Source organism: Vanrija pseudolonga, chromosome 3, assembly GCF_020906515.1.
Source record: "Vanrija pseudolonga chromosome 3, complete sequence".
Classification (NCBI taxonomy): domain Eukaryota; kingdom Fungi; phylum Basidiomycota; class Tremellomycetes; order Trichosporonales; family Trichosporonaceae; genus Vanrija; species Vanrija pseudolonga.
In genome coordinates this window covers 2,898,073-2,919,877 of record NC_085851.1, presented here as the reverse complement: position 1 = coordinate 2,919,877, position 21,805 = coordinate 2,898,073, and the positions used below count along the sequence as shown (strand labels likewise).

General features: G+C 57.9%; 8 protein-coding genes across 8 annotated transcripts; 5 read left to right on the top strand and 3 right to left on the bottom strand.

The window, feature by feature from the left end:
- Positions 1-468: 468 nt before the first annotated feature.
- On the top strand, positions 469-6,234 carry tif471 (Eukaryotic translation initiation factor 4 gamma). Its single transcript, XM_062771233.1, has 6 exons — positions 469-1,184; positions 1,332-2,032; positions 2,077-2,868; positions 2,940-4,658; positions 4,705-5,555; positions 5,604-6,234. The coding sequence occupies exons 1-6, from the start codon at positions 935-937 to the stop codon at positions 5,818-5,820; spliced, it is 4,530 nt and encodes a 1,509-aa protein (XP_062627217.1). The 5' UTR covers positions 469-934; the 3' UTR covers positions 5,821-6,234.
- Positions 6,235-6,430: 196 nt separating this feature from the next.
- On the top strand, positions 6,431-9,546 carry PIGU (Phosphatidylinositol glycan anchor biosynthesis class U protein). The gene is made up of 9 exons (XM_062771232.1): positions 6,431-6,599; positions 6,657-6,721; positions 6,778-6,968; positions 7,019-7,119; positions 7,168-7,393; positions 7,438-7,537; positions 7,592-7,757; positions 7,806-8,408; positions 8,489-9,546. Exons 1-8 carry the CDS (start codon positions 6,455-6,457, stop codon positions 8,102-8,104), a joined length of 1,293 nt encoding a protein of 430 aa, XP_062627216.1. The 5' UTR covers positions 6,431-6,454; the 3' UTR covers positions 8,105-8,408; positions 8,489-9,546.
- Positions 8,151-9,349, bottom strand: LOC62_03G004713 (uncharacterized protein; the record flags this gene model as incomplete). The annotated part of the gene is made up of 2 exons (XM_062771231.1): positions 8,151-8,406; positions 8,487-9,349. 2 exons carry the CDS (start codon positions 9,347-9,349, stop codon positions 8,151-8,153), a joined length of 1,119 nt encoding a protein of 372 aa, XP_062627215.1.
- A 1,638-nt stretch (positions 9,547-11,184) lies between the features above and the next one.
- On the bottom strand, positions 11,185-15,675 carry ufd2 (Ubiquitin conjugation factor E4). The gene is made up of 22 exons (XM_062771230.1): positions 15,612-15,675; positions 15,152-15,553; positions 15,024-15,102; positions 14,892-14,982; positions 14,616-14,852; positions 14,241-14,565; positions 14,083-14,190; positions 13,824-14,042; positions 13,679-13,777; positions 13,351-13,635; positions 13,108-13,313; positions 12,960-13,052; positions 12,808-12,922; positions 12,645-12,765; positions 12,571-12,606; positions 12,509-12,524; positions 12,392-12,466; positions 12,042-12,348; positions 11,653-11,992; positions 11,587-11,604; positions 11,426-11,531; positions 11,185-11,376 (listed from the first exon to the last, which is right to left on the bottom strand). Exons 1-22 carry the CDS (start codon positions 15,648-15,650, stop codon positions 11,265-11,267), a joined length of 3,429 nt encoding a protein of 1,142 aa, XP_062627214.1. The 5' UTR covers positions 15,651-15,675; the 3' UTR covers positions 11,185-11,264.
- Positions 15,676-15,883: 208 nt separating this feature from the next.
- On the top strand, positions 15,884-16,798 carry Cbp20 (Nuclear cap-binding protein subunit 2). The gene is made up of 5 exons (XM_062771229.1): positions 15,884-15,963; positions 16,014-16,110; positions 16,162-16,207; positions 16,246-16,275; positions 16,310-16,798. The coding sequence occupies exons 1-5, from the start codon at positions 15,904-15,906 to the stop codon at positions 16,746-16,748; spliced, it is 672 nt and encodes a 223-aa protein (XP_062627213.1). The 5' UTR covers positions 15,884-15,903; the 3' UTR covers positions 16,749-16,798.
- B1O14.280 (NADH-ubiquinone oxidoreductase 20 subunit) lies at positions 16,779-17,623 on the bottom strand. Its single transcript, XM_062771228.1, has 5 exons — positions 17,344-17,623; positions 17,206-17,293; positions 17,074-17,146; positions 16,956-17,015; positions 16,779-16,902 (listed from the first exon to the last, which is right to left on the bottom strand). Exons 1-5 carry the CDS (start codon positions 17,498-17,500, stop codon positions 16,813-16,815), a joined length of 468 nt encoding a protein of 155 aa, XP_062627212.1. The 5' UTR covers positions 17,501-17,623; the 3' UTR covers positions 16,779-16,812.
- A 344-nt stretch (positions 17,624-17,967) lies between these two features.
- On the top strand, positions 17,968-19,692 carry cbs2 (5'-AMP-activated protein kinase subunit gamma). Its single transcript, XM_062771227.1, has 6 exons — positions 17,968-18,492; positions 18,546-18,704; positions 18,742-18,941; positions 18,981-19,208; positions 19,258-19,500; positions 19,555-19,692. The coding sequence occupies exons 1-6, from the start codon at positions 18,183-18,185 to the stop codon at positions 19,627-19,629; spliced, it is 1,215 nt and encodes a 404-aa protein (XP_062627211.1). The 5' UTR covers positions 17,968-18,182; the 3' UTR covers positions 19,630-19,692.
- Positions 19,693-19,852: 160 nt separating this feature from the next.
- UMAG_10205 (Small glutamine-rich tetratricopeptide repeat-containing protein 2) lies at positions 19,853-21,310 on the top strand. The gene is made up of 6 exons (XM_062771226.1): positions 19,853-19,980; positions 20,021-20,094; positions 20,145-20,592; positions 20,651-20,938; positions 20,988-21,128; positions 21,178-21,310. Exons 1-6 carry the CDS (start codon positions 19,943-19,945, stop codon positions 21,230-21,232), a joined length of 1,044 nt encoding a protein of 347 aa, XP_062627210.1. The 5' UTR covers positions 19,853-19,942; the 3' UTR covers positions 21,233-21,310.
- Positions 21,311-21,805: the final 495 nt, after the last annotated feature.

Genomic DNA, 21,805 nt, shown 5'->3' with positions numbered 1-21,805 from the left:
AACAAAGGCGGCTCAGTTGTTGCAGTGATGAGTTGCGTTGTCCGGCGCCAGCATTGTTTCTTCACCCAACAGGCCCATTATACAAACAGTGATGAGGTTGTACAATGTCCCTTGTGTCGAGAAAGAGAATATTTGCGACTGTGACTACTGGACCAGATGCCACAAACCAAGCCCCGTTTGGTCGAAACCACATGTGCTGAATTACAAAATTGATTCCGCTAATTAGGTCACATTACCTGTCCTGCCGTCCATCAAAACGCACGCTGGTAGAGCGTGTGTGTCGTGCCTGTTTTGCAGCCAGTTGAACCAGTGAGGCCGTCAGCGTCCACCACTCCCCCGCCGCCCCCGCCGCCGCCGCGCGCTTGCCGCCCCTGTGCCCCCCCTCTGGCGGTTTGCCCTCTCGTTCCCCCCGCCCGCCCGCCCGTCTCACTCCTCACCCCCCCCTCATTGCACACGCACACCATTCCGGTTTTCCTTTCTTCTCTCACCACCAAGGGGACACTAATACAGTGTCCGACACACAATCCATTCTTCCCTTCTCGACTTCTGTCACCCCCCCTCCCCTCCCAAAAAGCGTTCATCGCAAGAGCCCCTCGCATCGCCTGGGACTCGCATAGGGCATTTCTCCCCTTTCCCCTCTCCCCCCCAGCCGGCTCCCTCTTTTCATCATCGAGTGGCCACCATCATTCCAACACGAAAAAGTTTGTCTCTCAACACACCTTGTTGAAGACAAACCCCCCCTCATTTGCCGTCCGTCATTGTTACCTCGCCCAAAGGTAACACGTCCCGGTATCTCTCTGGTCGACTGGTATTCTTGCCAGACAATCAGCACACGTCGCCAGCAGCCGTTGGCGATATAACAACTCAAGCCTAATCCTCCGCCCTCTACGCCTGTTTCCATTCCACCACACCGTCTCACAAGACACACACGCAAATGAGCAAGGCCTCTACTCCACCAAACCAGCCAGCCAGCTCAGCAACTACCCCCAACACCTCTGCCTGGTCCCGTGGCCCTCCTGCTGCGGCGTCCAACCAGTCTTCAGCTGTGCCCTCGGCCGTTTCGACTCCGCCCAACGGAGCGACTACCAATGACCAGTTGACCGGCTCCACCCCTGTGTCCATCGGGGGCAACCCAAAGTGGGGCAACTTGATGGTCGGCGGCAACGGTGATTTCCAGCCTCGAGGTGAGCTCTCCACTTCCGCCACCGTCTCATGCGAGGGTACCAACTCTCTCGTCTCGCTGGGCACGTCCTCTCCTTTCAGTCCACTGTCCCACATGACCCACCCTTTTGTCCCCAGTACACGACAGATTGCTAACAATGCGTCCGTAGGAAATCTTGCCTTCGGCACGGTCGACTCGCCCAACCCGCTGCTCTCCTCATCGCCTGCAGCGCCTGCGGCCACTGGGAGCCACTTGGCTGATGCGGTCAAGTCGTTCGGCTCCATTGACGCAGAGACGACGGCGACCGGTGCTGCCATGATCCGCCCTCCTCGGCGCACCAGTGGCGGCGCGGCCTCGAGCGTGCCCTCTGGCCTTCCTCAAAAGAAGCTGGATGTGCACTCGCTCTTTGCCGGCAAGCCCCACCCTCAGCCCTCGGCCGCCTCGGGCTCGGCGTCGCCTTCGCAGCTCCCGCAGGCCGGCTCTCCGATTCAAGATCGTCGCCAGTCCATTCCCCACGGCTCGTTCCCTGGTGCCAACGGTCTTCCAGGTGCTGCTCCTCACCAGTACCAGCCCATGGCTGGACTGCCTGGCCAGGCTCACCTTCGTCCCCCGCAGGGCATCCCCGGTCAGCCTCGTTCGCCAGTGATGGGTGCCGCCCAGCCCCAATTCCCTGGTCAAGTGCCTCCACAGCAGGGTTACCGTGTCCCTCAGCCTCAGATGCAGGGTAGCCAGCAGCCTGTTCGTCCAGCCGGTGTGAATGGGCCCATGGGTGTGGCTCGCCCTCTTATGGGCCAGCAGGCTCCGTATGGCATCCCGCATGGCCAAGCACAGGGCTACCCCATCATGTACCCAGGCCAGGGTGGATACTTCGTACGTATTATGACCATATTGATGGGCTTTGCTGACATGCCCAGTACCACCACTACGAACAGCCGCCGTACGGAATGGCGCAGCAGTGGCCCCCTCAGCAGCAGCAGCACCCCTCCAACATTCCCCTCTCTCCCCGGGCTGCGCAGGCTCAGCTTGGTGGCTCGCCTGCTCCTCCTAATGCTAACCTGCCTGGCAGTGCTGGTGGTAGCACGATGCCGACCCCTCCCAGCCGGCCTCAAAGCCTCGTGGGTGGTCACCAGTCGACCCCCTCCAACACGTCCGTCTCTCCCCTCCCGAGCACGCCTTCGCGCCCTCTGCAGCCCGGTACTCCCTTCACTCCGCAGGTGACCCCTGGATCCCAAGGTCCTCAGACGCCTTCGCTCTCTGCTGGCGCCATGTCATTCACGCCGCGTGCCAAGTCGGCCATCAAGTTCTCTCGCCCAGACGGAACAACGGTCGACATTGCGGAGGCCGCTGCTGCCGCCAAGGGCCCGACTTCTTCGGCGACCAGCGGTGCCGCCACACCGGAGACCACTGTCGAGGAACCGCCCAAGAAGAAGCTGCCCGCCCTTCCTGTCATCGTTCGCCTCGAGTCTGAAGAGCAGAAGAAGACGCGTCTAGCCGAAGACGAGAAGCGCAAAAAGATTCAGGAGCAGGAGGAGAAGGAGGAGCAGGAGCGCAAGGAGCGCGTCGAGCGCCGGGCCAAGGAGGAGCGTGAGCGAAAGGCAAAGGAGGAGGCCGACGCCAAGGAGCTCGAGGCTAAGGAGCTCGAGGCCAAGGAGAAGGCCAAGGAGCAGGAGGAGAAGGAGCAGAAGGCGAAGGAGGAGGAGCTCAAGGTGGGTACCGGTCACAGTCATATCTTTCCCCACAGACTTTCGAGAGTTGAAGCTCACCACCCCTGCCGCAGGCTAAGACCCAAGCACCTGTTGACGAGCCCAAGGCCGCCGAGCCCAAGGCTGAGGAGCCGATCAGCTCTGAAGCCCAAAAGGAGCCTGAAGCGGCCTCGAAGGTTGTGGAGAAGCAGGCGGAAACGCCTACTGGTTCCGAGCCTGCCGAGGAGCCTCGTCGTGCCCTTCTCACGCCGACGACTCAGTCTGCGGTCGCCTCTCCTTTGTCGTCGCCAGCTTTGGCTGCTGCTGGCCTTCCAGCCAAGCCCCTGGGTGCGATCAACGGTGGTCGCCGTTCGACCCCCTCGACTCTGGATCTCAAGGGCTCCCCTGGCCCGTCCGCTACTGCTGGAGCTATCGCCACTCCCTCCACGCCCTCTGCTCTCGGTACTGCCAAGCCTATTGAGGACCTTGCCTCTGTCGAGTACCCCGAGTCTGTGAAGCCGCAGAATGCCAACCTCAATGCGACCAGCGAGCCCGGCAAGTTCCGTTACGACCGCGACTTCCTGATGCAGTTCATGGAGGTCTGCAAGGAGCGCCCAGAGTCACTGCCGCCTCTGGAGGAAATCGGCCTCGAGGCTGACTCCTCGAACGGCTTTGGTCGTCGCCAGGGCAGCCGCTCTTCCCTACCCCCCGCCAACCGTGGTGCGATGGGTGGCATTGGTGGCAGCAACATTGGCGGACGTGGGTTCGCGAACGCCATGGGCTCCTTCGGGTTCGCGTCTGGTTCGTCCATTCGCAACACGAGCAACACCACGAGCGAAGAGCGCTACAAGCTCTCGCTCATGCACCCCGGTGCTGGTGGCCGTTCGATGACCAGGACTGCCAGCCAGGGTGGTGGCTTGCCCCACATGGCCCCGTCCAACTCGAGGGCAGGCTCTAAGCGTGAGCGTGTCAAGCGTCCCGCCCCGGTTGTCAACGACCCCGATGTCGCACCGCTTGCCGTTACTGCCAACGCCTGGGTGAACGCTCGCTCCGCTGGCAATGACGAGTCGTCGCCTGTCTACATTGAGCGCAAGGTCAAGGCCTTGCTCAACAAGCTCACGGAGGAGAAGTTCGACTCGATCTCTACTCAGATCCTCGAGTGGGCCAACAAGTCCAGCCAGGAGACTGACGGCATGACCCTGAAGCTTGTCATCAAGCTTGTCTTCGAGAAGTCGACGGACGAGGCCCACTGGTCGGCCATGTACGCCAAGCTCTGCCGTTTGCTTCTGGATCGCCTGGACCCCAACGTCTCCGAAGTCATCGAAGGCAGGCAAGTGTCTGGTGGTAGCCTGTTCCGCAAGTACCTCCTGGGTCGTTGCCAGGCCGACTTCGAGGCTGGCTGGAGGGCACGCGAGGACGCTGCGCGATTGGCAGCTTCCAAGAGCGAGGAGGACAAGGCCAAGGCGGCGGAGGCGGCGGAGGTCAAGGACGGCGGCGAGGCTCCCATGATGAGCGATGAGTACTATGCTGCTCAGAAGGCCAAGCGTCGCGGTCTCGGTCTTGTGCAGCTCATCGGTGAGCTCTACAAGCTTGAAATGCTCTCCAAGAACGTTATCAGAGAGTGCCTTGTCCGCTTGCTCGGCAACGTTGAGAACCCCGACGAGGAAGACCTCGAGTCTACTTGCAAGCTTCTTACCACCGTCGGCAAGCAATTCGATGCCGCGTCGACCAAGTCCATGGACTTAGTGTTCGACCGTTTGGAGATTCTCCTCAACAACGACGTCGTGTCATCGCGTATCCGCTTCATGATCATGGTACGTCACGCCGTTCATGCGCAAGGAACAATACTGACAAGGATAGGATGTTGTCGAACTCCGCAAGCACAAGTGGCAGTCCAGAAAGGAGGTGGTTCCTACTACCATTGCTCAGATTCACCAGCAGGCTGCTCGGGAGAATGCCGAGAAGGCTCAGGCTGCTCGGGAATCCATCTCTCGAGGCGGCTCGCGTGCTGGTCACTCCCGACGGGAAGCTCCTCAGCAGCCCGGAGAATGGCAGTCTGTTGGTGGTGCTGGCGGCGCCCGCCCACCACCCCAGCGCCCTACGGACTTCTCCCAGATCGGCCGTGGCGTCAGCTCTGCCGGGCTCCCCAGTGCCCCGACTTTCGGTCCCTCGGGCGTCTTTGCCCGCAACAAGAAGGGCGGTACTGCTGGCAGCACCCCTCCCTTGTCCCGTCACTCGTCTACCACCAACATGTTCGGCGTCCTCAACGAGTCTACCGACAGCGCCGCGCCAAGTGGTGCCGACGCCGCGGATGCTCCTCAGCGTAGGAAGCTCAACCTTGCTCCTCGCACGAAGCCCCTTCCCGGCGCGGACGACGATGGTGACGACGATGGTGAACAGGCGAGCGACGACGGTGAGGAGGCTGAGGGTGATGCCTCTACTCCTTCCATGACCGAGGAGGCGGCCAAGCAGAAGATTGGCGTCGACCTCAAGGAGCTTTGGGGTGAAAAGGACGCTGGTGGCTCTCGCGACCCCGACGACATTGTCGAGTACTACCGTGCTCTCCCCTCCGAGTTCCGATACTTGTTGTCGGAGAAGCTTTCCGAGGACGTCTTCCGCATTGCCAAGATCCGCGATGCTGATGTTGTGGCCAGGGGATGGACCGCTGCTCTCAAGAGCGAAGCGGCGACCGCCGAGGACCTCAAGAAGGGGTAAGTCATGCCCGCCACACACAATAGACATTTTACTAACCCGAGCAGTGTTGAGGCGCGCATGCCAACGCTTGACGACGATTCGATCGACTTCCCTCAGGCATTCAAGGCTATTGCCATCCTCATGCGCAGTCTCTCCCTTGGGCAGGACGAGATCGACGCCTTGGTGGATAAGATTGACGTCTATGGCGAGCCTCGAATCACGCCTAAGATGAAGCTCGAGCGGGCATTCACTGCGCTCGATGAGGAAGCTGCTGCGGCTTAAGCTCCGACTTGAATCCTCCATTCATTGCATACCGGACGCTTCTGTCACAACCTTCCGCAATACCCATCGCTTAGCATATATTCACTCGCATGGCTGCATGGACGGCAACGCATCTAGTTCCTCATATGGCATTCGACAACGTGCTCTACCTCATCATCCCCTCCACTTAATGGGTGGCTCTATTCCAGCCTCAACCGCATCATCCCCTCCCCATACCATCCATCCCCTCAACCACTTCCCCTCCCCACCATGTCTCGACCCGATTTTGTGAATGTGTGGATCCGACTCGGCCAGCTTGTACGTATTGCTAATAGCTGCCCTCTGAAATCTCCAGTGCCTTTGGGCAAGGTGCACTTGGTGATGATCTGGGCCAGCCTAGTTAGAATAGCTGCATGCATAGAGCCATAAGATTGCACTCGTCGTCCAGTCCATGATTGATGCCTGCGAGCAGCCAGTCAGTCACTGATTGCGAGCAGTTCTGTGTTGGGCGGACCCAATTTGCCACATCTAGCAAGTGACCGACCACGCGTCATGGCGACGAGTGTTGAAGCGCGTTTAGAGTCAGAAGGGCTGCACACCACCTCCAACTGTTGTGTCTCCTTCACTCTTGTCGCTCATCTTGCCCTTGCCCGCCATGCCTATTCCTCAGCCCCGGCGGCTTGCGCTGGTGCTAGGTTCGGCACTACTGCTCCGACTCGGCCTCTTCGCCTTTACTGGAGTATCCACTGCTCTTGAACGCCGACCCGAGCTCACTTCACCCTTGACATCGTTTCGCAGTCGTGAGTATCCTTACCCGTACCGCCACGCCGTTCAACCTCGTTCTGACACATGCCTAGTGAGCGAGGGGGTGTTTCTGAGAGATACGGGTTTTGACCCATATGCGGGCGGCGTATTCCACCACGTATGTTGGCCAGCAATGCTGCTGCTTCTGCAACGCCGGCTGACCGCAACCACCAGTCGCCATTGTACCTCCTCTTCTTCTCTTACATCATCCCCGTCTACTCGAGGGCCTTGACAGCAGTCTTGTGGTCGTTGGCCGACGTGCTGGGAGGTATTCTCCTCGTCCGGGTATGGCAAGCTCGCTCTGCCGCCTCGACAAGCAAGACGACACCTGCCGACACGAGCCGCGACTACCTCGTTGCCCTTCTGTGCGTCGAAGCCTAGTACTCGGAGGAGCCTCTGCTCACGCATTCCTCAGGTACTTGTTCAACCCCTATACTCTGCTCTCCTGTTTGGCGAGGTCAACAACTAGCCTGGACAACGTCCTTACGCTGGCGGCCATTTCTGGAGCTTTCACTGGTGAGGCGCGGCCGAGGCGGTAATGTCAGCGTGACTAACAACGCGAAGGGCAGAACTTGTTATCAGTGGTAGCGCTCGCTGTGGCTGCACAGACGTCCTGGTATCCGCTTTTCCTTCTGCCGGCTGTCATCCTCGTTCAACAGAGGTATTCCGGTCCCTCGGGGACCAGCTGGATTGTCGACACGGCGGCATTCCTGTCCTTCTTTGGAAGTCTCACCCTCTTCTCGGTCAATGTGCTGGGCACGAGCTGGATAACCCGCACGTGGGGGCTGGTGTAAGTGCACGCTGTGAGGTAGTAGCCACCTTCTCACAGCCCAGCCTCACAGCATCTGATCTGACGCCAAACGTCGGCATGTGGTGGTACTTCTTCACCGAGATCTTTGACCACTTCCGGCTCTTCTTTCAAGGAGTCTTCCAGGTGAGTGCCCAAGCGATGCTCGCCTCCACTCTGGACACTGCTCAAACGATACAGTTTCATCTGGCGATTTACGTCGCCCCGCTCTGTCTCCGTCTCGACGATCCGGCGTTCATCCTGCTTATCCAGCTCGGAGCGATCTCCACATGGAAGAGTTACCCCACACTCGGTGACATGGCGCTGTGGGCCGGATTCCTCGGGTGCTTCCCCGAGATCATCGCCAGTGTGTCTCAGCTTCGTTTGATTGTCTTCATAGCTAACCGCTCAAAAGATCTGCAGCACCCTCTCCTGTCGTTGACGGTCCACCTCTACACCAGCATTCTCCTCCCGCTGCTGCATTCCTTGTGGCTTCTGACGGGGACTGGAAACGCAAACTTCTTCTACGCCGCGACCATGGTCTATGGCTTGAACTCGACGCTGACCATTGCCGACGTGCTCGGAGCTGGCATTGTGCACAATGTCAAGAGCAAGCTCAAGGGCCTCCTCACAACCACCGATGGGACGAGCACGAGCGACGGCGAGGACGCCGGAGACTGGTCGATCGTACAGCTGGCCAGCCTCGATGGATAGTCAAGCAATATACAATAAATCACATAGAGTTGACTACTAAGGTCGTCTAAAAATGCAAGAGAGCCCCAATGAGCAATGACAGGAATGCGAGACAGAGTCCATCATGACGACTCCGGGAATGGGCGGACGAGACGACTGGGGTTGTTGAAATGAATGAGGAGCCGCATTTACCGTTGATGGTGGCGACGGCCGAGGCGACGATGGTGCTGTTCAAGGAGGTGGTGTTGGCGGTCCAGGCGGCAAAGTGATTCATGAGGAGGCCAGAACAGGGAGAACAAGTAGGAGTGGAAGTAGTCGGGATTCTGCACGCGTGTGTCAGCCACGAAACAACCGCGGCATTCAGTCACAAATGCCAAGCCGCCATGTGCGCAAGCCCACTCACATATTTCCTGAAGGCAGCATCCAGAGGTACATGTCGTCTGGCTTCACGTTGGCCAGAGCTTCGAGGTAACAGTAGACACCAGTGTTTGGATTGACGAGACCCGACGCCGTACGCATCACGGCGTAGTTGCCGATTCCGCTCTGAGCCTGCTTGGCCACAGCCAGACCACCGCCTAGATCACCGCCGCAGTTTGCCTTGTCGGCAAACGCGGTCAGGATCGATTTGAATGTTTGGTCACAGCTAGCAGGTGATGGCTGGGGCGAATTGGTATAGGCGATGAGCTCGTTGAGAAAGGTCCAGTTGCCGGACCGTGTAGCGGCCGACACTTGATTCTTGTACGCCGACGAAGTGGACAAGAGAAGAGAGAAAGGAAGGCACGTCATGAACTTGGATGACGGGGCGATCAAAGTGCCGACATATTGAAGGCACGATTGGGACAAGGAGTAAGAGAGTGCGTCCAGGGGGGTTGGAACTGGCTGGGGTGCCGAGGTCGGAATAGGGGTTGGTGGTTGTGGAGGAGGAATGTCTGCACGCGTCGCCGTTGATGACGAGGTCGGCGCCGACGAGCTGACTACTGCTGACCCAGAGTCTGGAGAGCCGCCATCACCTGAAGCCGATGATGATGGCGAGAATGTGATGATGCCCTTCTCGGTGGACGTTGAAGGCTCGACTGAACCAGTCGCCGAGGTCTCAACATCCAATGAAGCGCCGGATCCCTGGCGTGGTCGGTGACGGGGGATGGGCGATGGCGCCAGTCGCTCAGGCGGAAGACCGCGAGGGCGAGAGTGTGAGTGGTGATGCCGCTCCGTTGCCGATCCGACACTGGCGACGATGAAAGCTAGTCCCCATAGCGACAGGCGCATGGCTGCCGTCGGCCAGGCGACGTCGATGGAGGGGAAGGTGGTGGTGACGACTAAACGAGATTAGAATGCCAAGTAAGGCAACACGGCTCTAGTTGGGAGAGCGTGATGCGACCGAGTGATAGAGGTGTGTACTGGGAGGTGTGTGTAGAAAGAGATGAACAATAAGGATAAACGATAAAAACGAACAAAGCTCAAAGCAACGAAGAACGAGTTGGCACCGACAACTGAGCGAAGACGGATCTCTTGGTCGGGTCGCTCCTTCGATCCAAACCCAAACCACTGCTAGGTGTTATTACCTTGGCTGTGCCGCGACTCCAGCTGGACCCTTGGATTTTCCTTTTGGGAGTCGTTTGCCTTGACCCACAAACAGGGCTCATGAACTCTCTCTCCGTCTCTCTAGCCCGCTCTGCCTCTCCATGCACAACGCCAAACAATACGTACCGCGGCTGCGTGCACTGCGTAGGTGTGTACGGCAGCCCGGGCGGTGAGGGACAGCCGTCGCATGCCAATCTACCATGCGCTCCAATGTTGGTTGCGCTGCCATCCGTGGTGGTGGGTGGGTACGTACCTTTTTGCGGTGCCTCTTGGGAGCGCAAACGAGTGACCGCTGTAGCCTCCCGCAGCGCGCGGCGCAGCGCGGCAGCCAGCCAAGGGGGGGAGGCGCGCGGAGGAGGCGCTCTGGGCCTGGCCCTTTGGCTTTGACCCGAACCGCCCGCTGCCCTGTCTCCCTCCCTCCGTGTACCCTGCGTGTCCAACAAGAGGGGCGGCAACCACAGCCTAGAGGTCGGACGATCTTGCACTACATAACCACCACCACCACCACCGGATGTTACCCTTTGGTGTGCACAGTTCGGAGGAAACCCGGCAGCGCGGGCCAGACCTTGTAGCCCAGGGAATGCAGTACTGGACCGCGACTCCCAGCACAAGAGCATTACGTATTCTCGTTGGCGCTAACATCCATCAGCTCAACAAACAGTCGGCCATGATGCGGGTTTGGCTGGGTGGTTTGTCACGGCGGCTGTTGATTTCCGTATGTGAACGCGGCAACCAGCATAGGCTGAGTGGCTAACCTGCGTTTGAGGCAAGGAGGCTTGCCTAGTGATGAGGGACCTGTGCAGTGGGACAGGCAGGTTGGCATCCCAGTTGGAGGCATCGAGGCATGTCGGCGGCACTGGGGCGACGATGCAACTGTGGCCCCTTGATGGAGGAGGCCAGTGCGTACGCCGCTTGTTGGGTGCAGGCAGCCGCAGGCAGGCAGGAGCACTCGCCCTCGGAGCCTCCGCATGTCCCGGGCATCACTCAGGCTCGAAATCAATCCTGGCCAGAGTCTCGGCTCTCGACACGGTAATTTTCCCTGGTCCCGCCCGCCACCCCTTGGCCCCTCATGCTCATGCCCCTCACACCCGCCGGGGATTGTTGGCCTTCGCAACGCGCTCCTCGACCTAAGCTGCGGCGGCGTCCACTGCCCACAACATTGTCGTATTACAAAAGTCCACTTGCATGCACAGCTATCAATTTATGCGTGACTTTCTGGGTGCCACCGCAGCCATGTCGCAGCCGAGAAAGCTACGCCGCTCACCGCAACGAGGGCCTCGTTCCTCCTTTGGATCTCATCGTGGTCACTTGCATTACTGCCCAGCTATAATCGTACAATGCACAGCAGGCTAGGCTGCTTTGGTCACATTGTCGGGTCGCCGGTGCTATTCTTGCGATTAGTTGCTGAGGGGTCGTGTCAAGGAAATGCAAGCCGTGCCTGGGCCGTAATAATGCACGTAATAAATGATAACAGATGATGACTTGGGTTGATGACTTTCTTGCTTAATAAACTCGGCGGACGGCCATGCATTGTAGTTACAACCGCCGATGGGCCTCTCCATCGGCAGGAGTCATCTTCCTCATTTCAATTGTTGCCCTCTCATGCGTCCACATCCATCGCGCTGCCCTGGGCCGGGACACTGCCTTCAGCAATCCAAGCGTCAATCTTGGCCTTCAACTCGACGTCGGGAATGACGTCCTCATACTTGAGTCTGCCACATGAGTTAGAAATTGAGACGTGGTCCCTCAGGTTGTACTCACGGGACATTGTTGAACGGGTCCAGATCCTTGGAGAGGAGGACGGCGCGGATGGTGCTGCGATCCACAGTTACGCGTGATACGGGGAGGATCACTGGGTCCTTCATCACTGAGAGCTAGTCAGCCAACTTGACATCCAAAGGGTGGTCACGAGGCAAACTCACATGTAGCCAGTAGAGGGTCTGAGAACTGTTAGCCAAGGAGCAGTTCGATGCAGATGCAAAACTCACCTAGGAACTCGTCTGGAATCTCTCGCTCGTCTTCAATCTCGATAGTCGCCTTGGCGTCCTTCACCCGGTTGGAGAAGCTCACTATGGCGTCGACCTCGGCAGCTGTCATGATTGCACGATTCTTGAGCACACGAGCGAAACGTTCGAATAGTTCAGGTGTGTAGCTACGTTGATCGTTTGCAACAGCGCGAATGAAGTCGGCCTCATGCCCAAGGTTGAGGTAGATCTGGGCAATTGCGGCAAGGAGGGGTTTCGGCTTGAAGGAGAAACGGTCCGGATCCGCCACCTTGAGGTCCTGCATCTTCGGGCCAACAAGATTGACAAGGTTCTCGTCAAGAGACTGCTCTCATCAGCGAAACTCCACATGGGAGGAAAGGCTCAAGACGTACTGCTGCCAGGCGATCCACAATCTCTCCGACGAGGAAGGGCTCTTTCGTGGTGTCGGTGAAGTCCCGAATCAGTTCTACACAGTTGCGCCCCTCCTGGGTGTGGAATGGGGCGGAAGACTCGGCCTGCCTCAACTGGCTGTCCAGGTCGTTGCGCTCCGCCTCCTCCAATCTTGACCAAGACGCTTCATCGGCTTTTTGGGCACGAAGGGAGTTGATCTTGGTGAGGTTGGTGAGAGATTCTTCCAGATGGAAGGTCGTGTCGCTCATCAGCATGTTAACAAACTTGATGAACATGTCGAAGTCGTCGCTGCGGATGGTGAGACTTGCTTTCCGTGCCTGCTGACACTCACTGTCTGGCTTTCACAAATGCTTCGCGGTGCAAGGGGTTGGACCACATGGCCTTGATGATGTGGCTGATATCGCGCCTAGCACAGGTCAGTGTCTGAGTAGGCAGCACGGGACGTTACCTGAAGGAGAACTTGTCTAATATGTGTAAGCGTGCGAATAGCAACAGACGACATGTACGTACCCCAGAATTGTGTGTGACCTCCAGTCATCTCGACATCTTCCCTGTCAGTTTGAACCATAGCCATGTCAGCTCACCGATGAAGAAACGGATCAGCGCCGGCATGAGATACTGAATCGACACCGGGTGAACACTCAGGCGATCGAACATGGGTCCACGCCTATGGTAGCCGGCTGGATACAGTCCGTTGGACAGAATCTGAACGGTCAGAGGTCGCAATCACGCTGAACCACAACGCACTGATACCATCTTCGCCTTCAAGAATGGGTTGTTCACGTAACCGGGCGCAAGGAAGGTGAGGACAAAGGTGATGAGGATGTCCTTGTCGGCATTGTCGAGCGCGTCGGGGTCATGGCTGAATGTTAGTTTGTTTGATCTAGCCCAACACATACTGAGCAAGGAAGTCGTAGTACTCGACAACGTTGTCGAAGAGGTACTCCGGCAACATGCGGAACTGGAGAGGGACTTCAGCTGGAAGAGGGAGGCTGAGATGTGGATTAGATAAATCAAGCTGAGAACTGAATTGTTGTTGACACTTACGCAATGGGAACCTGAGGGTGCTGATGCTTCGGGTCCGCCATTCGCAAGAGCCAAGTCATGAGGAATCCACAATAGGTGACATTCAAGCGCGTCAACCTGGGATCCAGAAGCTGGGTGTCGTAGGCATGCAGTGACGCATGGAGAGTCGCGATGTCGCTCTTCACCTTTGCGATTTGGGCTTCTCCTTGAGCTTGCATCGCCGGGTTCTGGCGCGATTAGCTATGACAGTGATTGACAACTCACTCCTGCCCACTCCTCCCGTTTCGACTCGAGGTGTTTGAGGTCCTTCTCCATATCAGAGATGTTGCGTTCAGCCTTGACCCTGGTCGCAACTGTTTTGCCCAACCCGAGGTGGTGAACAGCGTTCAAGAGGAAGAAGAGGTCTGAAATGAAGTTCGGCTTCGAGTCAAGATCCATGGCGGCACCATAGAACTCGTCTGCCTCTTCTTTTGTCGCTTTGATCTTGGTCTCGTCCGTGATGTCAATTCTCTTGCTGTGGCGGTAATACTCTGGGTCGACCTTGTCGATCTGAACAGCTTAGCATGCGGTACGTGGGTACCGGTGGCCTCACCTTGGAGAATTGAATGTCCATGACCGGCTCAAACAGCTTCAGTAGTACGGCCTGCAGGTTGGTCATGAAGCCATCTGAAGAAACCGAACGATGATCGACCTGAAATGGTTAGCCTACGATACGCGTCGCGGGTACGCCAACTCACCTGCATGCCTTGGCGTTTGGCATTGAGCTTCACGATCAAAGCAAAGAAGTCGAGAGCTCCTTCTCGTGACTCTGGGGAGGCGCGGATGATACTGTTGTAGATGGAAAACAGAGAAGTTTGAAGATACTCGAGACTGTGGCGGAGGTTCGCCTTGTTTGCATCGATGTCGGCCGTCTGCCGGTCTGTAGGGTTTGAGAAGTACTCCTTCCAGATCTCTGGCTGCGCATGGTCAACATTTTTTCTACCATCTGCAACTCACAAACTCGCGAGGGAAGACGCTCAGCCTCGTCAGAGGACCGAGAAGGGACTGCCACTCGACCTTTGCGGCCGTGACAGAAGGAGCCACCCAGACTGGGAGTGAGGGCAACTGTCCAGCTTTGTCAGCCACCACAAAAGCCGCCCGACTACTGTACGCACAAGAGCTGCAATTGGCTTGACCTGCACGAGTAGGGAAACCGCTCCAAGGTAGTTTCGCCAGTCATTGCCGAGAAGGTCCGGCGTAGGGGTGATTTTGAACCACTCTTGGAAGAACAGGCTCAAGGTTGGCGTGATGACATCAGCCATTGATCCGTCCGCAAAGCCGGCAGCCAGGTCGTTGAGGAATGGCACCAAGTCTGACTGAGCAAGTGCACCCTTGCTCTGAGCTACTACTGTCGACGACGACAGCGGGTCACTGTTGCCGGACGACGGCGCAGTGACGCCGAGAAGAAGAGGAAGGAACTCTGCAGGTCCCACAGGACGACTGTACAGCGGGTCAATTCTTGATCCTTTCGATAACCCCCGTCAACTCACCTCGGGGGCTGCGGGAACATGGTAGGGTCCTCCAGTGTCATTCCGCTGTAGGAGATGATAAGCCGCTTAAGCTCATCAAACGCGGCGACCCATTTCGCCTTCTCCTCCTTGCTATACTGAAGTCTGTTGAACTCTCGGTTGGCGGTGTAAAGGCGCTTCCAGGCCCCTGTGAGGTACTCAAAAACGGTCTCGTCCTGCGGCAGTCCCGCCAGAACCGTGAGCTGGTCGGGATCATCCCTGTTGGGGTTAGGACGTCATCAGCGGAAGGCAACCTACGATGTGGCCATTGTAGAGGGATCGAGGGACAGCCTCGCAATGAGAAGCCTATCGCGGAGTGCCAAGTTTACATTGAGAGCAGCTGGGTTCCCTTCGCCGTCAGCGTCGTGCTGCGAGTGTCATTTGGCTCACCTGGATTCTCTTCCTTAATCTCGCCTTCGAGGTCCTTCAGCCAGCACAACTTCCAGTTACTGGCTTCGGCCTCGGATCTCTGGTATCGTCGTCAGGGCTGGAACACACTTGCACCCAGTAGCACATACCTTGAGCGTAACGGAGAAGACATTTCTGACGGTGCGAGCCTCCCAAGCGTCGTAGCTCAGTGTAGGAGCGACAAGGTTGCTAGCCGGGGCTGTGCGGGGTGGAGCACTCGGAGCAGGAGAAGAAGAAGCCTGGAAGCGGCGCTTGACAGGTGGCGCGGAAGGAGGTGGGGTAGGCTTGACGGGGGGTGTTGCAGGCTTCGCCACAGGCGGCTTGGGAGGAGGCGCGGCCGAAGGAGACGGTTGCGAGGAAGACGAGGTGTTCAAAGAGAGCAAGCGCGACGACGCAGAGGGAGGCTGGTGGGCTTCGCGGCTCTCTTGCGACGTCGACGGCGCGTCTGTCGCCTGAGGCTGCGGCTGAGTCTGGGCTGGGGCACCGAGACGAGCAAGACGCTTGAGGCGCATCTGAGGGCAAGGGTGTCAGTTCCCGCTCCGTGATAAACCCCATGCTGGATGTTCTTACCTTTTCCGCCTCGCTGAGGTTGGGGTCATTGCCTGACATGATGTGAAGGTTGAGAAAAGAAAAGAGAAGGAGGGAGAATGCTTTGAATGATCGTCGCAACAAGAGTGCGACCTGGCTGGGCAACTGGCCGCGCCGTGTGCTGACTCCGGCATCATCCAAAGCGCTCGTCATCGTTGGGTCATTCACTTTCCCACGGTCGATCAATCAAGTTGCCTCCCATTTCCGTCCTCATCAACAAAGTCTATCAGCGGTCGTCATTGACAGTCGGTGCTTGACTCCTCCCCTATCCACAATGTCCCACGTCGTAGCACCCCTAGACCTCCCATCAAGTTACAAGGACAGTCAATCAGAGGTCTGTAGCGCCGCGTGCAATACAAGCCAACACACGCTGACCCAAAGCAGCTCGACCGCGAGACTGAGAGGCGCCTCCTGTCTTCCTCCACCACGCTCTATGTCGGCAACTTGAGCTTCTACACCACAGAAGCCCAGATCTACGAGCGTGCGTCTATGCGGGATTTACGTTTGTCTCAGTTTTCTAATACATTTACAGTGTTCTCGGGATGTGCATCTCCCGAAGAAGGTGGTGGCATCAAGAGGTATGCAAGTGGACTGCGTACCCAAGCTAACCGCACAGGATCATCATGGGTCTCGATCGCCATAACAAGTAGGCCTGCCCCAGAGACGAAAGCTGACGATAGAACCCCTTGTGGATTTGCCTTTGTGGAGTACTACCTCCACTCAGAGGCCGTTGCGTCACTGCGATACATCTCGGGCACCAAGTTGGACGAGAGGATCATCCGCTGTGACCTCGACCCTGGGTACAAGGAGGGACGTCAGTTTGGACGAGGCAAGAGTGGTGGACAGGTTCGCGACGAGTTCAGGCAAGAATACGACAGCGGACGCGGCGGCTGGGGACACCAGCGTCTCGAGATGGAGCGACGACAGCAGGAGCAGGACCGCCTTCGCCAGCAGGTTCAGTTCGACACGTATGCTGCTATCGGCGGCCTTGGCCAGGCCGGCGCCGATGTGCCCACTGGAGAAGCCGCCGAGCGGAGCAAGCGTGCCCGCAGCGAGGAGTATGAGCGCCGAGACGGGGACGAGGGCAAGAGGTTCCGTAGCGAACGTGACGATGAGTAGGTGGTTGTTTGTAGAGCATGACGCACACAGTCTCTGCAGTATCATTGTGCATAATGCCTATTCTCTACTTTTGCACGGTGGTGTAAATGGGCCACTTCTTCTCGTTGACCTGGGTCTGGCCTTCTGGGGATCCTGGGATGGTCTTCTTCAGGCTCTGCAACAACGTCAGTGACAGTGTACAGGACACACAGTATCAGCTCGACTCACCAGCTTGGTGAACACGCAAGAGTTCAAAGCCTTCTCGGGTTTCCTGCACGCCTGGAAGTACTGCGGAACGCGTCAGACTTGCACACCATGCACGTGCTGCTGGCCGCTCTAATCTCACCTGGTTGTTCTTCTCGAGACACTTCCAGTGAGCGTCGAACTCGGCGAGGCAGGTTTCCCTGATCTTGCCAATGCTGTAGTCCCGCGTCAGCGATGTCCACCAGCTGGAGACCAAGACGGAGAGTAGGCTCACATTTCCTGGGTGCAGCGGGTCACCTTGCGACCCTCGGCGAGGCAGTGGGCGGGGTCGCGGTTCTCGTTCTTGCAGAGCATAAAGTCCTCTGGAGCAATGGTTAGCCTTGTTGCCGTATTTGATCCGCTGTCGACTTGCCGTTGACCTCCTTGCAGTAGTCGCCGATGAAGAAGGCGGCGCTCTTCAATGGGGCCGAGGTGACGCCGAGCTCGTCGACATGAGGGACCGAGGTCGGCAACGGGTTGGGGTCCGAGTAAGGCTTGTCGTTGACGACAGCGCCGCGGTGGCTGGACATTGTTGCTCTCTGAACGAGGGGGTAGAGGGGAGGTTCAAGAGATGACGGTGAGAGAGTGGTGTTTGTGTTGGCCGCACAACACTTGGACGCTGTGGGTTGACTCGTCTGTCCGAGATGCTTGGTTTGTGACGAGACGTCAGTGATAGGACAGGCGGAGTGAGCGAGCAGTGGTGCAGCAGCAGCCTGCAGCCTGCAGCCTGGAGCCTGCAGCAGCCAGGCTGCTGCACCCACCACCACTGCGGGTGACTCCGCGCCGCGTGGCTTTGTAATACCGGTATATTACCGATTTCACCCAAATATGCCCCACCACAGCCATTGGGATGTGGCGGCAGCAGTGGGGAAGAGGGATCCAGGGGCAACGGCTGTGGTTGTACGCGTCTGGCAGCACTGTCCCTGGCCCACTGGCTGCCTACCACACAGTTGCACCTCCGCGCCCGTGATCGTCATCACACTCTGGGCCGGCACACCTCCTCCCCATCCACACTCTCTTTCTCAATCCCATCGACCAAAGCAGCAGCTGGCTTTGCATATCACAACAACAACCCCTCCATTTGTCTCACCATCACTTCTTCGTCCTTTTGGCACAATTCCGCACTCTATTTTCCGTCCACACCACCACCCACCCTCAAGCCCTTGCCCAGTGTCGTCACTTGGCAGACCTTGGCCACCCATCTCCCAGATCATGTCCAGCCTGTCATCCTCAGCGGCCCCGGCCGGCGGCGATGGCCCAACTCGCCTCCCTTCCATTTCGCGGGCCGGTCGCCGATCCTCTCAATCTGCATCGGGTACTGGTGTCGTTCGACGACCTTCACGAGCTACGCACCCCCCAGTTGTGCCCTCCAAGCCCCTTACCCATCATGAGGCGCTGGAAGCACTCCGTGCGTTCCTCAAAGAGCGTTCATCATATGACGTCTTCCCTGTCAGCTTTCGTTTGATTGTCCTGGACAGTCAACTGAAGGTCAAGAAGGCCCTCGACGTCATGTTACTTTACGGTCAGTAGTCGCCGCCGTCCAAACTGCACGAGGACCGCGCTCACCTCCATCAGGTGTCGTGTCTGCACCTCTGTGGAACACGACCAGCGCGACCTTTGCTGGCATGTTCACGGTCCAAGATGTCATTCATCTCATCCAGTTCTACTACCATACCTCGAGTTGGGAAGGAGCAACTGCCGATGTGGAGCAGTTCAGGCTGCAGAGCCTCAGAGGTACACTGATTCTCGTATACAGGAGCTGACCAACCAGACATTGAACGCGAACTGCACGTTCCCCCTCCACCCCTGCTCTCCATTCATCCCCTCCAACCCCTAATCGATGCCTGCAAGTTCTTGATTCAGACACATGCCCGTCGTCTCCCCTTGATAGACAAGGACTCCCAGACAGGCGGTGAGGTGGTGATCAGTGTCTTGACCCAGTACCGAGTGCTCAAGTTCATTGCCATGAACGTGAGTGCAAGTGTCAGGAGACCATGCTGATAATCTTAGTGTCGTGATATCACTCAGTACTTGACAGCCGGTGTCCAAGAGCTGGGCATTGGAACCTACGTCAAGGACCCAACTCCAGAGAACCCGTTCCACCCCATTGCGACTGCTACGCTTCAGACCACCGTCTTTGACGTCGTTCACATGTTCTCCGAGCTGGGAATCAGTGCCGTTCCCATTGTTGATGATGAAGGAAAGGTGGTCAACCTTTACGAGACTGTGGACGTTATTGTGAGTTGCGGCGCAATCTCCCGGTTGTCACGCCTGACACATGTCGTAGACCCTCGTGCGGCTTGGCGCGTATCAGTCCTTGGACTTTACGATTGCCCAGGCGCTTAAGCAGCGTGCGCTGGACTTCCCGGGCGTTGTAACATGCCATCCCAAGGATTCGCTGGGCGCCGTGTTCTCGTTGATCAAGATTCGACGTGTCCATCGCTTAGTCGTCGTCGCTGGCGCCGACGACCCCCAGCCCGGTCGCTTGGTTGGCGTGATCAGCTTGAGCGACATTATGAGGCACCTCATTGTGAGTATTGAAATGGCGACGGTTGATCTTGCAACACCTGGGCTGATTCTTCAGAACGATGGTGTTCTTCCTCAGCACATGCCAGCACCTGACGAGGTGGCCGAGTCGGCCATTGAGGAGGACAGCTGAGGATGCTTATACAGTAGATTGTTGCCTAGACGTGAACCGTGTAACCTGCTTTCTGTACCATGCATGATGTGAACATTTACTTGTGTACATTGCTCGACGCCAGAGGATCGATTTGAACGGCGGAGAGATAGTTCGATGGGCCACCACGTGGATGCGTGGATTCGTCGGACCGACCGCTTATGACAGTGCGGGGTCCACACTGACGAGGCGCAACCAACCTTCCAGCATCTACTCCTCGTGCAAGACCCATCTCTGTCCGACTTTTGCCTCTTTCAACTCAACTCACACCCTCCATTCCAACAACATCACTACAATGGCGGACGCAAGGAAAAAGCAGCTCGCCTTCAACATGTAAGCGATAAACGCCTTTGCAGTCAGGCTCACCCCTCAGCATCGACTTCCTCCGTACCTCGTCCGAGGACGGTACCGTGAAGGAGGACGACAAGGAGAGCATGGAGGTTGCGAGTGAGAACAAACTATGGCAATGCCTGAAAGCCATATCTAACGCATCACAGTCCAGTGCATTGCCGAGTCGTTTGGCGTGGACCCAGACTCGGCCGAGGACCAGGCAGCGTACTCGATCAAGCCTGCTAGCCTGCTCAACCTGCTCGACGTGCTCGCCAAGACGAGGAGCAAGAACACTGGCGCCGGCGCCGGCGCCTCTGCTGCTGCTACCCCTGCCCCTGCCGCTGCTGCTGCTGCTTCGTCGGCAGCATCCGATGCCGAGGACAAGAAGAAGGCCGAGACGCTCAAGGCCGAGGGCAACGCTTTGATGTCCAAGAAGCAGCACCAGGCTGCCATTGACAAGTACACCGAGGCGATCAAGCTCAACCCCAACCCCGTCTTCTACTCGAACCGTGCCGCCGCTTGGGGAGCCCTCGGCAAGCACGAGCAGGCGGCCGAGGACGCCGAGCGCGCCATCGACCTTGACCCCAACTTCTCCAAGGGCTACTCCCGCCTGGCGTAAGTCTGGGCCTGCGCGGCGGTTTGTTTGGCGGGCGGTTCTGACACACACACACAGCCATGCCGAGTTCTCCCTCGGAAACTACCAGAAGGCAGTCGACGCGTACGAGGACGGCCTCAAGATCGACCCCACAAACGCCAACATGAAGGCTTCGCTCGCGACGGCCAAGACCCGTCTCGCCGAGCAGGCCCCCTCCGACCTCCGCGAGGCTGCGCCAGCTGCTGGCGCCGGTGGTGCGGGCGGCATGCCCGACCTCTCGTCGCTTGCCAGCATGCTCGGCGGCGCCGGCGGCGGCGGCATGCCGGACATTGCTTCGATGATGCGCAACCCCCAGATGATGGCCATGTGAGTACTATTGAATGGTACGCGAGGTAGCTGGAGCTGACACGGACAGGGCTCAGCAGATGATGTCCAACGGCGGATTGGAGCGCCTCATGGCCAACCCTGCGCTTCGTCAGATGGCCGAGAACATGCAGGGCGGCGGCGGCATGCCCGACTTCAACGCTCTCGCCCAGGACCCTGCCATGCGCGACCTGTAAGTTACGGTCCTCGTGCGGCCTTGTCGAAACGCTAACATCGTAAAGTGCCCAGCAGTTCATGGGCGGAGGTGGTGCTGGCGGTGCCGGCCAGGGACGATAGATGACAGCTTCTCTTACCACAGCAGCCCCTTTATTCGTAGTGTGTGAGCGAGGCGACGATGCATTATCGATGACCTAGCCAGGAGACAGAGGAGACAGGAAACATTTGCATGGCAATGCCATGTACCTTTGGTATACAGAAAATATCACACACTTGCAACAGTCGAATGCTCGCTCAACACCATCAACGCCACGCACTTCAATCAGAGCCGTCGTCCAAGTCGGAAAGGTCAACATATGTTGTCTTCTTGGCCGCGGCGGTCCGACCAGCTCGAGCTGTAGTACGCGGAGGAGGCGCCGCAGCAACGACATCGCTGAGGAGGGATCAGCTCAGCCACCAATGGGCTGTGTCTCATGACTTACGAGTCGCTCTCATCGAAATCCGACTCGTCCTTCTTCGCCTTGCCCTTCGCGACTGGCTTCTTGGGTGCGGGCTTAGCCGCTGCCTTGGCAGCTGGCTTCTTGGCCTTTGACGAGCTGAGCACATCGATGTCGTCGTCACCATCGGAGGCCGCTTTCTTTAACACCCTCTTCTTTGGCGCAGCCTTTGCCTTGGGTTTCGTAAGGATCTCGT